Source organism: Vipera berus (assembly GCF_964194415.1).
Source record: "Vipera berus genome assembly, chromosome: 1".
NCBI lineage: Eukaryota > Metazoa > Chordata > Lepidosauria > Squamata > Viperidae > Vipera > Vipera berus.
In genome coordinates, this window is record NC_138202.1 from 8,783,143 (window position 1) to 8,798,537 (window position 15,395).

A 15,395-nucleotide genomic window follows, 5' to 3' on the forward strand; every position below is an offset into this window, starting at 1 on the left:
CAGGGAAGCAAAATGCAAACTGATCTGTCACTTAATAGAAATCAGTCTGAAATAAAGAGAATTCCACAAAATGGCGGCTTTAATCCTGAGCGCCAACACACTTTTGGTCCTTCGTGGCAATGTTTCACATTGCACATGGTTTTATGTTGTCTGGACTTCAACTCCCAGAATTCCCCAACTCATATGTGTGGACTTCAACTCCCATAATTCCGCCTGTTGATTTCCCCCTGCTGGCTGGGGAATTCTGGGAGTTGAAGTCCACACAGTTTAAACGACCAAGGTTAAGAAACACTGTCCTAGGGATGAGCAAAGATGGGCCTGAAAGACTGACCCCCGTTCTTCCTGATGTCCCCTCAACAGGCCTCTCCCCTTTGGGTTCAGCACGGTGCGTGGCATATAAGGCATTGCGTATGCGGTTTAACTCCTAAATATATATAATTTTTCTCTCTGTATTTTATATATATGTATATATATATATATCTATATATATAAGTATGTATATATTTTACACACACTGGATTAAATTGCATGAGAATCTAGATATGGCTTTCCACGGAATGGACACAGCAGGGCGAGGCGGGATGAAGAATGAACAGCCACACAGGAGCCAAACTTTGGGGGAGGAAGAGGGCGGCTCCTTCGTCCCTGGCACCCTGTCTCCTGGCTAGGGAAAACCACCCCAAGCGCACTGCTCCTCCTGCAGAGGCAGAAGTCCCGCCAAGCTTCCCTGACGCCGTATCCCATGTGCCCCAGCCCCACCTGGTTAAGCACACGACTATGCGGGCCCTTCTTCCCCGCTAATATTGCAGAGCAAGTGATGGTCAGCATGACAGAAAAAGAGCCGAGAGAAGTACCACAGAACTGCCCCTTTGCCAGTTCATGCTGCCCCACAGCTAGGGTGAGGGGCGTCCTATCCTCCTGGCCCGACCAGATCCCCCTCCCTCCTGCAGATTAAACCGAGGGTCACAAATTGGACGGAAGCCTAGATTTTGCTGAGTCCGTATCAGGGGCGCTAATGATGGAATCCTTGCGGGCAGTGCCTGAGTCCTGCTGAATGCCTGAGGCGGCTGTCCCAGGGTATGCGGCGGCCATGGTTATCTGGTGGGGCACCCGGGCTGCCGGCCGCAATGTGGCTGGCGGGGTGTTACCAGCATTCTGGGTCGAAGTGGCAGGCGACGACGGTGTGGCCCCCTGCCCAGGGGTGATCGAAGCGGTGGACTCGTGAGCCGAGGACGGCGGGCTCTGGCCCGGCGTCTGAGGAGCGCCATGGGGGAGGGAGGGCTGGGAGGCTGAAAGAGGCCGAGTCTCCTGGCTGAGACTCCTCGTGTGAAGGGCCTGGGTGCTCTTGTGAGCCGCCAGCCGCTGCGGCGACCCGGGCGGCTTCTGCTGAGTTAGCGAGAGCTGGGACCCTGACTGACCCTTGGCACCCCCATATGGGAACGTCCGGCTGGTGTGAGGGCTTTGGGAAGAGGGACTGGACACCACAGAGGGGAAGGGGCCGGTGGAAGAGGCCAGCGGAGGCTGGGGAGGGGCGTGCTGCTGCTGGAGTGGGGCGTTGGGCTGCAGGGGCCGCGGCACGTTCTGGAGCACAGGGCCACCCAGTTGTTGCTGCTGCTGTAGGCTCAGCTGTTGCTGGTGATGCTGCTGAAGCAAGGCTGGTGAGATGGCAAAGGCCCCCGGGAGACCGCCTTGGTACTGGAGCCGGCGGACCATCCGTGGGGAGCCGAGGCTGATTGGGCCGACTAGTGGGTTGGCCATCTGCGGGCAGAAACTCATAGCCACGGCCTGCTGGAGGGTGGCGATCGCCGAAGTGACCTGGGGCTGAGCGGGGGTGTACACGGCGGTGTGCTGATGGAACTCGGCCTGCTGAACCATCTCCCGGTCGTACTTGACAATCTCCTGGATAATCTCGTTCTCCTGGTTGTTGAAGACGCCGGAATTGAGGTCGTGCTGCACCTTGTGCAGGAGAATGGAGTTTTTCTTCCCTGCAAGAGAAGAGCAGAAGACAATGGCTTCCTTGCAGTCCAGGTCCACCCTTCCAAAGGTGCTTTTCCCAAAGGCCAACTGGACTTCTTTTGGTTTTTTTCCTTGAAGACGTTTCGCTTCTCATCCCAAGAAGCTTCTTCAGTTCTGACTGAATGGGGGAGAATGGAAGGACCTATATTCCTTTGCAGTCATCTGGTCGTTCGCGCTCTCTCTGAGAATCGTTGAGGACACTTGGAGGTTTAATCTGTGCCCTCAGGGAACTGCTGAAAGGTCAGTCCTCAGAGAGAACGCGAACGACCAGATGACTGCAAAGGAAAATAAATCCTTCCATTCTCCCCCATTCACTCAGAACTGAAGAAGCTTCTTGGGATGAGAAGAGAAACGTCTTCAAGGAAAAAGCAAAGTCCAGTTGCCTTTAGAAAAAGCACCTTTGGGACAACCATGACCGGGATGACTGGGAACCTCCATAGATAGGCAGGTCCACTGACGTCTTTGCATAGCACCTCCCGTACCCATGGAAAACTACAGATAGTCCTCAACTTACGACCAGTTGCTTGGGGACTGTTCGAAGTTACCATGGATCTACCTGGGGGGAAGGTACTTAAAACCCAGTTTCAAAGTTCCAATGGTTGCTCCCCAGTCACATGACCACACTTCGGACGCTCGCCAGCTGGGCTGCATTTAAGGCTGTTTGCAGCATCCCGCGGTCACCTGACTTGTGTTTTAAGATGGTTTTGCCGCAAACCGACATTTACTTCCAGTTCTCGACACAACTGCACCCATAGCAAACCATGGGTTCATTTAATGACGGTGGTATTCGCTTAACGACCACTACGAAAAAGGTTGTTTAAATTGCAGCTCTGACTTTTTAGATATTCAAGCTGCCCAGGGTCACCTTGGGAGATGAGAAGCAGAATGAACGAATGAACGAACGAACGAACCAAGCAATCAATCAACCAATGAAAATAAATATTTTCAAAGCGCTTAGCGCTTGAACTAAGTGGGTTTCCTACATGAGATGGGACATTTCATGGAAGAGTTAGGCTCAAATACCTGAAACATCTTGAATGCAGGTAGTCTTCAACTTACACACATTCATTTAGTGACCATTCAAAGTTACAATACCATTGAAAAAAGGGACTTATATCCATTTTTTACACTTACAACTGTTACAGCATCCCCAGGGTCAGGTGATCAAAATTCAGGCACTTGGCAACTGAGTCATATTTATGATGGTTGCCGTGTCCTGGGGTCACGTGATTCCCCTTTTGCGATCTTCTGACAAGCAAAATCAAGGGGGAAGCTGGATTCATTTAACAACTGTCTGACTTAACAACTGCTGTGATTCATGTAATAACAGTGGCAAGAAAGGTTGTAAAATGGACAAAAGTAATTTAACAAATGTCTCGCTGAGCAGCGGAAATTTTGGGCTCAATTGCGGTCATAAGTTGAGGACTATCTATGTCAGAGGTCTTCAAACATGGCCCTCTGATGACTTGTGGACTTCGACTCCCAGAATTCCTCAGCCAGCGTGCCTGGCTGAGGAATTCTGGGAGTCGAAGTCCACAAGTCATGAAAGGGCCATGTTTGAAGACCCCTGACCTATATCGTACCTCTAATGGGCAGCTCATAGTTTCCAAATAAAATCTGGATGCCTTTTTTTCAGAGTGTTCAGCTGGGACACTATGGCCCATCAGCCCCGCCCCTTCCCTCCCCATGCCAATTCTCCCAGCATACCAATGCGATCCAGGCGATCCAGAGCAACGGTTTCGAAAGCCCGCCTCATCATGGGGTATTCTTCTAGGACCTCATTAAAATTGTCCACAGAGAGGGAATACAAGCGACAATAGGTGTCCGCGCGAACACTCGCTGTGCGACGCCCTCTGGTCAGGAGGCAAATCTCTGGAGAAAAGATGAAAAAGTGAATTCAAATCCACAAATTAGATTCCCAATGACTTTCCCCTTAATGATAGAGGAATACATTCCCCGTAGGGTTAAACCCAACTTCTTCCTGTTGTGCACAAAGCCTACCTAGATATTTACCGGATCCAATGTTGTCTTTTTTCCCCCTTCAACTATTTCCAGTCAAGCCGGTTGCTATAAGTGCCATAATTTTAAATTAAGTTATCTTTTTCTTTCCTCAACCCGAAGATCAAAAAAAATTCTTTGCGGCCATTTTGTCCTCTGGGCAGTTTGAGACTTGCTCATGCCTATCTTGACAGCCATTTTGGGAACGGTCAAGTCCTCTGTGGCAGCCATTTTGAAACCGCACCAAACTTATGTTCTCCACATGCCAACGGTACCTCATTTTAGGAAGGCAACGAAACCTGTCCTTAGAATGCCACAGATATGTAAATGAATGAAGATGGCCTTGATTTATCTCACCTCCAAAGTAGGAACCATCTGAAAGCTTCATCTCTTTATTGCCTTTTGTAAGGACACTGACCACCCCATGCTGGATGAAGTACATCTTTTTCCCGATGGTCCCTTCTCTGATGATGTAGTCCCCTGGTTGAAATACTTCAAATCTCAATTTGGTGAGCATAGCTGTGACAAAATTGGGGTCGGCGTTGGCAAAGAGTGGCATGGAGGCCACCAGTTTGCGACAGTTGAAGTTGACGATCTCCTGAAGAGCGACAGACCAAAAAAAAAAAGTCTTAACATGATTTATTGCAAAAATCGCTCAGCTTTTTCTTACACGTTCCTTTGTGTCAAGAGAGGACAACTGTTCATTAATAAGCCACAGTGCTGTTTGTGGGACCTCCATGTTCTCTTAAAAAAGGGCGGGCTCAGACTTTTGTGTTAAAACCCCCCCCCCAATTTTTTGAAGTTTGGGGTCCTTTTAAGATAGGAAGTTGGAATCTTAAATCGGTGTTTCTCAACCTTGTAATTTTACGTTGTGTGGAATTGCTGCTGGCTGGGGAATTCTGGGAATTGAAAGTCCACGGATCTTAAAATTGCCAAGATTCAGAAACACTGATTTAGACCAACCAACCTTAGTTAGCAGATCCCAGAAAGAGATAACCCATGAAATGACATACCAAGGTTGCCTAAGGTAAGGTAAAGGTAAAGGTAAAGCTTCCCCCGCACATGCGTGCTAGTTGTTTCTGACTCTAGGGGCCGGTGCTCATCTCCGTTTCAAAGCCGAAGAGCCAGCGCTTGTCTGAGGACGTCTCCGTGGTCATGTGGCCGGCATGACTAGACGCCAAAGGCGCACGGAATGCTGTTACCTTCCCACCGTAGTGGTCCCTATTTTTCTACTTGCATTTTTTTTTTACATGCTTTCGAACTGCTAGGTTGCCAGAAGCTGGGACGAGTAACAGGCACTCACTCTGCTACGCGATGCCTAAATATGGAGGCTCCGTTTTCAAGTTCAGTCTGATGAACCATTGTGGGGATTGGATAAGTCTAGTCTAACAAAGAGAAGGAGTAGCAGTGTTCCAATATCTCAGGGGCTGCCCCAAAGAAGAGGGAGTCAAGCTAATCTCCAAAGCACCCAAAGGCAGGACAAGAAGCAATGGATGGAAACTAATCAAGGAGAGAAGCAACCTGGAACTAAGGAGAAATTTCCTGACAGTGAGAACAATTAATCAGTGGAACAACTTATCTCCAGAAGTTGCAGGTGCTCCAACACTGGAGGGTTTTAAGAAGAGATTGGACCGCCATTTGTCTCAAATGATACAAGGACTCCTGCTTGAGCAGGAGGTTGGACTAAATTCTAGAAGACCTCCAAGGTCCCTTCCAACTCTGTTTTTCTGTTAAACTCTGCGATTGGACTTTGACGACCTTCAGCCAAGATCTACCCCTTGCTTGTCCACCTTCTCATGGTCCATCCCCTTACGGTGCATGGCTGAGTCTTACCTCTCGCAGAGGCTCGTTCAGCTCCTCAAGGATGCTGTCCTCATCAAACATTTTGCCCTGGTAGCGATGTTCATAGTAGTCATGGATCTTCTGCCGGAAGTCAGCGGGCAGCTTGTGGAAGGACATGTACTGTTCCACTTGCTTGTACTGCAGGAGGCAGAAGGTGGAGGAGAAATAAAGTGGGAGAGTTTAAGCAGAATGTCTCACTTGAGGAATGCAAAGAAGAGGGAAATCAAACCAGGCTGGAGAAAGGTCTGTTGCAGAGGTCTCCAACCCTCGGTTTGTGGACCTGTACCGGGCCGTGGCATGCCAGCAACAGATTCCGCACAAACAAGCAAAGCCCCATCCGTGGGATGTGGGCAGCACACGAAACCACGCAGTCTCCTGTCCGTGGAAAAACATTTCTCCACGCAACCGATCCCTGGTGCCCAAAAGGTTGGGGACCTCTGGTCTATTGCATCACAGCTGGCAACAGCTGCTTCCCTGGCTGCTCAGGAGCCAAGGAGAAAAGGGAGCAGACTCAGGAAAAGAGACTTCTGCCAAAAAACTAAAGACAGGGAAAAGTAAAAGGTAAAGGTAAAGGTTCCCCCGCACATGCGTGCTAATCGTTTTCAACTCTAGGGGCCGGTGCTCATCTCCGTTTCAAAACCGAAGAGCCAGCGCTTGTCCGAGGACGTCTCCGTGGTCATGTGGCCGGCATGACTGGACGCCAAAGGCACACGGAACGCTGTTACCTTCCCACCGTAGTGGTCCCTATTTTTCTACTTGCATTTTTACGTGCTTTCGAACCGCTAGGTTGGCAGAAGCTGGGACGAGTAACAGGCGCTCACTCTGTTATGCGGCACTCGGGATTTGACCTGCCAAACTGCCGACCTTCTGATCGACAAGCTCAGCATCCTAACCCACTGAGCCACCGCATCCCTTTTCAGGGAAAAGTAGCTACCTTAAAAGAGAAAACGAGAGGCCAAATCAGGTAATTGTAAGAGCTGGAATCCAAGATACAGGCAGACCTTGCCTTACAGCCATTTGTTTAAGTGACCATTTGAAGTTACAAGGGCACTGAAAAAAGTGACTTAGGACCGTTTGATCACGTGACCAAAAGTCAGATGCTTGGCAACTGGTTCATATTTATGATGATTGCAGTGTCCCGTGATCATACGATCTTCTCTTGCGACCTTCTAAGAGGCAAAGTCCATGGGAGAAGGCAGATTCGCATAACAACCCTGTTGCTAACTGATTCACTTGACAACTGTGGCTAGAAAAGCTGTAACGGGCAAAACTCAACAACTGTCTTGCTTAGCAATGGAAATTTTGGGCTCAATTGTGGCCGTACATTGAGGACTACCCCTACTCAAACCTCTAGGGCCGGGGTAGGCCAACTTGGCTCTTTTATGACTCGTGGACTTCAACTCCCAGAATTCCTGAGCCAGCCATGCTGAGGGGAAAGGGAGAGGTTTCCAAGCTGAGCCATGCTGGCTCAGGAATTCTGGGAGTTGAAGTCCACGAGTCATGAGGGAGCCAAGGTTGCCTACCCCTGGTCTAGGCCTAGGCCGCTTTATGACTCGTGGACTTCAACTCCCAGAATTCCTGAGCCAGCCATGCTGAGGGGAAAGGGAGAGGTTTCCAAGCTGAGCCACGCTGGCTCAGGAATTCTGGGAGCTGAAGTCCACGAGTCATAAAAGAGCCAAGGTTGCCTACCCCTGATCTAGGGGTGTGTCGGGGGGGAAAGAATATTTTAATCCATGGGCCATCCAAGTGAAAAGGGGAACAATTACTACTAATTAAACAGATAAGGAAAAGAAAAAAGATTACACAGAGTATTACCAAACATCAGCCTTCCCAGGTAGAGCAGACAGGAAACTTGACCACATAAGCTAATTCTGTTTTATTGTATGACTACATTAACAGAATCTTTCAAGTCTGTAAGTGTAAATCTCCCACAGTCCCTTTTCACAGCCTGATAAATTATTAGGGAGGATTCCTTCTGAGTTTCTTTCTCTGCTTGTTATGCAGCTTTGGGCTCCCCCTCCTCTTCTCTTATCTGATTGTTCTCGAAGGCCGGTGTGGCCTCCAAATTTGGCAACTTTAAGACTTCTGGACTTCAACTCCCAGAATTCCTCAGCATGGCTGGCTGAGGAATTCTGGGAATTGAAGTCCACAAGCCTTAAAATTGCCAAGTTTGGAAGCCCCTGCTCTAGGCAATCCCCCACTCATCTCCCAAGGTCTGTTAATTTTAATTGGGGAGGGGAGTGGTCAGAGACAAAGTTAGGTGACCCTTGCTTCAAATAAGATTACCTGAAATTCTCAGATAATTGCAAAATGATGTCCAAAAAAAGGAAAGGAGGGAGATTTGATTTGGAGAAAAATGGCAAATCAAGAATGCTGTCCACATCTTAAGTTTCTCGCTTATCCTTCCCAGGTAGAAATTGCCCCATCTTGCCACAGTTGTTAAGTGAATCACACCAGTTGTTAAGTTTGCATCACAGTTGCTAACTGAATCTGGCTTCCCCCATTGACTTTGCTTGCCAGAAGTTCGCAAAAAGTGGTCACATGACCCCGGGACACTGTAACTGTCATAAATATGAGTCATTTGTCAAGCATCCGTATGTAAATCACATGACCATGGGGATGCTGCAGTGGTCGTAAGTGTGAAAAATGGACATAAGTCCCTTTTCCAGTGCCGTTGTAACTTCGAATGGTCACTAAATGAAGTGTCAAAAGCTGAGAACTACCTGTATTATAGGTTATACATTATATTATTTGGGTGTAGCAGTAATTATTTAGAAATGTGAAATATAAATAAGTAAAGTAAACAAATTATACTTTACAATATTAACCTGATTCTTAACACGATAATGATTTAGATAACTTAAACCAGGGGTCTTCAAACTTGGCCCTTTTATGACTTGTGGACTTCAACTCCCAGAATTCCTCAGCCAGGCATGCTGGCTGAGGAATTCTGGCTGTTGAAGTCCACAAGTCATAAAAGGGCCAGGTTTGAAGACCCCTGACTTAAACCTTTGAAGATATATTGGGGGTGGGTGTAGTTTATATTAATGGCCATGAAGTTACTTAAACTGTACATTTAAAAAATCTCCATTGTATTGTTGGTGTCTATACACAGTACAGAGACCCAGTCTGTTGTAGTGGTTAAGGCACCACACTAGAAACTGGGAGACTGTGAGTTCTAGTTTCATCTTAGGCATGAAAGTAGACCAGCTAACTTTAGGCCAATTATCTAAGAACAGTGAGTTCTAGTCCCGCCTTAGGCATGAAAGCAGGCTGAGTGTTTTGGGGCCAATCACCAGGAGATGGTGAGTTCTAGTCTCGCCTTAGGCACGAAAGCAGGCTGAGTGATTTGGGGCCAATCACCAGGAGATGGTGAGTTCTAGTCTCGCCTTAGGCACGAAAGCAGGCTGAGTGATTTGGGGCCAATCACCAGGAGATGGTGAGTTCTAGTCCCGCCTTAGGCACGAAAGCAGGCTGAGTGATTTGGGGCCAATCACCAGGAGATGCTGAGTTCTAGTCTTGCCTTAGGCACAAAAGCAGGCTGAGTGTTTTGGGGCCAATCACCAGGAGATGCTGAGTTCTAGTCCCGCCTTAGGCACGAAAGCAGGCTGAGTGATTTGGGGCCAATCACCAGGAGATGGTGAGTTCTAGTCTCGCCTTAGGCACGAAAGCAGGCTGAGTGATTTGGGGCCAATCACCAGGAGATGGTGAGTTCTAGTCCCGTCTTAGGCATGAAAACAGGCTGAGTGTTTTGGGGCTAATCACCAATAGATGGTGAGTTCCAGTCCTGCCTTAGGCTTAAAAGCCAGTTGGGTGTTGTTGGACCAGTCACTCTTTTCCAGTCCTAGGAAAGAGGCAATAGCAAACCACTTCTGAAAAACCTTGCCAAGAAGACTGCAGGGACTTATCCAGGCAGTATCCGAGAATAGGACACGACTGAACAGAAGGGGGGGGGGGAAATACAGGTTGGGAAAGAAAAAAAGAAAAAGGAACCAAAGAGAAGGGAAAAAGGAGGAAAATGAAAAGAAATTACTTTAAAAAGCAGACCACTCCCCAAGCCTCTCGTACCTTTTCTTGATACTGGCGCCGAGAGGAATCCAGAGACTGGATGAGGGCCGTGGCGTGGCCAATGAACATGGCATAGCAAGTGGCTCCCACGATCATGCTCAGCATCGTCAGCCATATGTCTGTCATGCTTTCCGGCGCCTGGCGCCCGTATCCGATGCAAAGCATGTGGCTCATGGACTTGAAGAGCGCAAAAGAGTACAGCTCACTCCAGGAATCGTTCTACAACAGAGAAAGGACACAACTCCAGTTAAAAAGACTCTCCTGCAAAGAGAATTAGGTCCATGCCCGTTTTTCTAAAAAAATCATTCTGAGCCAATGTTATTTCGACGTTAAATCTTTCTTTTTATTAAGATCCAAAATTCTGAAGATGGGTTAGGAAGGGTGACATCCGAGACTGGAGGTCAAAGGAACTGAAGGAAAACGGGAAGCTGGGCTTTCATTTCTAAGGTGGGACTAGAACTCACAGTCTCCTGGCGATTGTTCCAAAGTCACTCAGACAGCTTTCGTGTGTAAAGAAAGTTTGGTACTGATGCTCTCTTAAGTTTCTAGCTCAGCACCTTTACTGTGACAATGAATGCATATTTCCCAAATTTGCCCAATTTCTGGAATTCTGTCCATGCCATTCTCAGGGAACAGATATTTACCCTTAGTTTCTGAGCACATCTGAAACATAACTTTGGATAAGGCAGCCGTTTCTCATTATACCTTTTCTCCTTTAGGCAAAACAGTAAAATACAGGGAGTCCTCAACTTGCAACCATTTGCTTAATGTGTCAACGCTGCTAACATCGAATGTTCTTGCTTGACAAGAGATGCAGAAGTAGCCATTTCATACCGTATTTTCCGGCGTATAAGACGACTTTTTAAAGCATGAAAATCTTCTCAAAAGTTGGGGGTCGTCTTATACGCCCAGTCGTCTTATACGCCAGAAAATACGGTATGTTAAACTTGTGTATTGCTTTAAGAGATTGAGTTTAAGGTTGGGAGGGGGGAAGAGGAGGATTGGACCTTCAAGGCCATCTCTAACTAAAGAAGATAAGACCTTGGCGGGTTTTCTAATGGAAGGGAAACTGATTCTTTCAATTAATTGGAGAATATGATTAATGACAAAATTAGAAAGGTGGAGAATTGTGTTTTAATATATGGTGCAAGGGGGCGGAGATTTCAGATTCCAGCTTCCTTCGAGCAAGCATTTGCCGGTGTATTAGGCTGAATAAAGGACTTTTAAGGTAAACAATGCCTCAGAGTCACTTGAAAAGCCCATACATCGGAAACTTGACAAACGACTGTGTGAAGTTACAAACGCTGCAACCCACAGATAGTCTTCGACTTACAACCACAATTGTAAGTCAGAACTGAGGCAGAGTTTGACCTTTTTTTTGCAATGGCCATTAAGCAAATCGCTGCAGTTGTTAAGTGAATCATGCAGTCATTAAGCGAATCCAGCTTCCCCCATTGACTTTGCTTGTTGGAGGCCCTCCAGGAAGATTGTTAATAATAATAATATTATTATATATATTATTATTATTATTATTATATATAATAATAATAATAATAATAATAATAATAACAACAACAACAACAACAATAATAATAATAATAATATATTATTATTATTATTATTATTATTGTTGTTGTTGTTGTTGTTGTTGTTGTTGTTGTTGTTTAGAATAGAATAGAGCTGGAAGGGACCTTGGAGGTCTTCTAGTCCAGCCCCCCACTTAAGCAGGAGAACCTACACCATCTCAGACAGATGACTGTCCAGTTTCTTCTTGAAAATCTCCAGTGATGGAGCACCCACGATTTCTGGAGGCAGGCAGTTCCACTGGTTGATTGTCCTCACAGTCAGGAAGTTTTTCCTTAGTTCCAGGCTGCTTCTCTCTTTGATCAGTTTCCAACCATTGTTTCTCGTCTTTCCCTCTGGTGCTTTGGTGAACAACCTGGCCCCTCTGCCTTGTGGCAGCCCCCCAGATACTGAAATACTGCTATCATGTCTCCCCTGTTTCTAATAATAGCGGTCTTCACAGTGACCAGGACACCATCTCCTCTTTCCTCCTGACTCACCACCATCCCATTGATGGAGACCCAGCAGTCACTAGGGAAATCCTGCAGCATTGGAACGAGGAACTGGAGGCAGCCATCCCAGTGGCAGAGAAGCAGCATCATCGCGATGAGATTAATGATGCGCATCACCGCACTAGCCAGGTCGTACGTCATGTGGAATATCTGCGGCGGGAAAAGAGAAACACGTCAAATTGCAAAGAATTCCCGTTTTCGAGAAAGCAAGGCACTGTAAATTTCTTTGAGATTGCTATGAACCACCCAGATTTGAGAGTCATGCAGGTTTAATGAATTGTTATTACAGTTTCTGCAAACACTCACTAGCGCTGATGATGTTACCTAACCGGGTAATGAAACATCTGCAAGCAAACAACCAAGCTGAGAGAGTACCCACATTATTACAATAAATTAATATTACAGTCCAAGAATAGGATGAAGAGAAGCTTCTAGGCTGCTATGAGGCACTCTTATTCCTTTATTAAAACTGCAAGGGTCATACTGTAGAAGCCAGGAATTAGATGGTAGGAGGGGAAGTGGGGTAGGTTTTAAAATATATCTTTCTTTTGTTGTTTTGAACCCCAAATTTGGGTTGAAGAAAAGTCCATTCTCCTCTAGTCTGCTGGAAAGAAGGACTGGGGGTGGCATAATAGGAGTCATGCAATATCTAAGGGGTTGCCCCAAAAAAGAGGGAGTCAAGCTATTCTCCAAAGCACCTGAAGGCAGGACAAGAAGCAACGGATGGAAACTAACCAAGGAGAGAAGCAACCTAGAACTAAGGAGAAATTTCCTGACAGTGAGAACAATTAACCAGTGGAACGACTTGCCTCCAGATGTTGTGGGTGCTCCAGCATTGGAGGTTTTTAAGAAGAGACTGGACAGCCATTTGTCTGAAATGGTATAGGGTGTCCTGTCTGAGCAGGGGGTTGGACTAGAAGACCTCCGGGGTCCCTTCCAACTCTGAGCCAAGCCTTGCTCTTCAGGATTTCATGGTATTTGTTTGGTACCGCTAAGGGGAAGATTTGGGATTGGCTTGTGTTCAGATGTCTTTTTTTTCCCTTCATTTTCCAGTCTTGGTGAGAACCGAAACTGGATTTTTAATTATTACTTTTTATTTTAAAAAATTGTACAGGATGAAGCCAGTTCAAATTTAAAGACAAAAGAAAGTAAAAATAAAGAGAAGTTAATAAGAAATAAAAGAAAAAAAGATCTAAAGGAATGGCTTCTGATTTCCTTTCCAACAATTTATAAGCCCACTTATATTTTCTCCTCTCCATTACTGATGAATTTTCACCCAAATTTTAACTAGCCACAAGTGGCCAGGGCAAATCACTTGTAAGATTAGCTAGATCAGACATGTCAAACTTGCGACGTCACGTGACGTTACGCGCCGTATCGGAGCCGCGTGCTTTCGTCATGACGCGTCCAGCCCGCGGGCCAGCCATTTGACATCCCTGAGCTAGATACTTGTTAGATACATTATTATTTATTATCATTTATAAATATTTATATATATATTGCTTATTTATGTTATTTATTGTATATTTTATAAAAAAAATAATCTCAAGGTAGGGAACATACCTAATATTTGTTCTTCCACCTATTTTCCCCACAACAACCCTGTGAGGTGGACTGAGCTGAGAGAGGAACTGGGCCAAAGTCACTCAACCATCTTTCATGCCTGAGGCGGGACTAGAATTCACGTCTCCTGGTGATTGGCTGAAAGTCACTCAACCATCTTTCATGCCTGAGGCGGAACTAGAACTCACAATCTCCTGGTGATTAGCCCAAAGTCACCCAACCATCTTTCATGCCTGAGGCGGGACTAGAATTCACTGTCTCCTGGTGATTGGCCCAAAGTCACCCAAACATCTTTCATGTCTGAGGCAGGACTAGAACTCAAGAGTTTCCTGGTTTCTAGGGCCCTAACCACTTGACTAGGCCAAACTGATTCTTAAATTTTAAATCTCTTTAAAACATTAAAGCATCGTGATTTAATGAAACGTCCTTTTTTATTCTTGCAACGGGGTAAGACAACGGGCACTTAAAAGCAAAAATGATTCGCCAGACTGATACAAAATGATAATGAATTTTGCATTCCTTCTGTGACCGTTTTCATCCAGGACATGAAAAGATCTCTTGCACCATGCACAGAAGCCTTTCCTGGTGCTTCCGATGAGCAACTTGCAAATCCCACTAAAATATTGCAAAATGTCCCTAAAGCAGAAACGACGAGATAATTTTATTTCGCTCGTTTTAAATTGGAGGATACCAATCAGAAACTGAAGCATTTTCAAAGCAAGAAACCCACCGCACTTCGAAGGCTGAGCCTAACGCGTCTTATTTTCAGCAACAACAATGGGGGGAAAAATACGCTTCCATAATTTAGCGGCATAATGTTGTAAGCTCTGGAACTAATTTAAAAAAAAGACCAAAAACCAAAGTCAGAGAGTCACAATCCGTCTGCAGCTTGCTCACCAATCCCATCGGAAAAGAGGTTGTTTACCTCCCTACGCAGAAGCTGAAGCCAAATTTGAAATGGTCACCTCAGTGATTTGGAAGAGGAAAAAAATTTTTTTTTCCTCTTCCGCCTCCCTTAAGCTGCCTGGAGAAATGCGAAGCACATCCGCAGACGGCACACTGCAGGCATCCATCCGTGACTGGAGAATTTCAAAGCCAGGATCTTTGGTTGAGGGATACTTTTATTTATTTTTATTTTAATTCCATTTATATCCCGCCCTTCTCCGAAGACTCAGGGCGGCTTACAAGCTTAGCAGTAGCCTTCATTCTATGTATATGCCTGCTTATTAGGGCTTTCACACACACCCCAAGCGGCATTATTACAAAGTCAGCTTATTGCCCCCAACAATCTGGGTCCTCATTTTACCTACCTCGGAAGGATGGAAGGCTGAGTCAACCTTGAGCCTGGTGGGACTCGAACCTGCACTAATTGCAGGCAGCTGGTGTTACATAAGGAGGCATTAGCCCACTGCTCCACCAAGGCTGTTTCAACTGGATACACGTAGTCCTCGACTTATGGAGGACTATTGAGCCCAACATTTTTGTTGCTAAGTGAGACAACTGTCATATGAATTTTGTCCCGTTTGGTGACCTTCCTTGCCACAACTGAAAAGTGGCAAGAATCACTGCGGTTGTTAAGTTAGCAAAATATTGACTTTGCTTGTCACAAAGACACAAAAGGGGATCATGTTGCCACAGACGCTACGATTGTCCTAAGTAAATGCCAGTTGCCAAGCATCTGAATTTTGATAACATAACCGTGAGCATGCTCAAGTTAAAAGTGAGAAAAAGAATCACAAGTCACTTTTGTCAGTGCCATTGTAACTTTGAACGGTCGCTAAATGTACTGTTGTAAGTTGAGGACTACCTGTATGTGGTGGAGCAAAAGAGCAT

The 15,395-nt window shown here is 46.1% G+C and overlaps 1 protein-coding gene across 1 annotated transcript in view; it reads right to left on the reverse strand.

Moving 5' to 3' along the window:
* Positions 1-395: 395 nt before the first annotated feature.
* HCN2 (hyperpolarization activated cyclic nucleotide gated potassium and sodium channel 2) overlaps positions 396-15,395 on the reverse strand; it is a gene marked incomplete at its 5' end in the record, with an annotated part of 92,035 nt that continues 77,035 nt past the window's right edge. The window contains 6 exons of the mRNA XM_081320989.1: positions 396-1,985; positions 3,724-3,888; positions 4,372-4,612; positions 5,848-5,994; positions 9,925-10,143; positions 11,988-12,149. Of these exons, the coding sequence (XP_081177115.1) occupies positions 964-1,985; positions 3,724-3,888; positions 4,372-4,612; positions 5,848-5,994; positions 9,925-10,143; positions 11,988-12,149 (1,956 nt within the window). The 3' untranslated portion in view covers positions 396-963. The remainder of the gene's footprint in view (positions 1,986-3,723; positions 3,889-4,371; positions 4,613-5,847; positions 5,995-9,924; positions 10,144-11,987; positions 12,150-15,395) is intronic.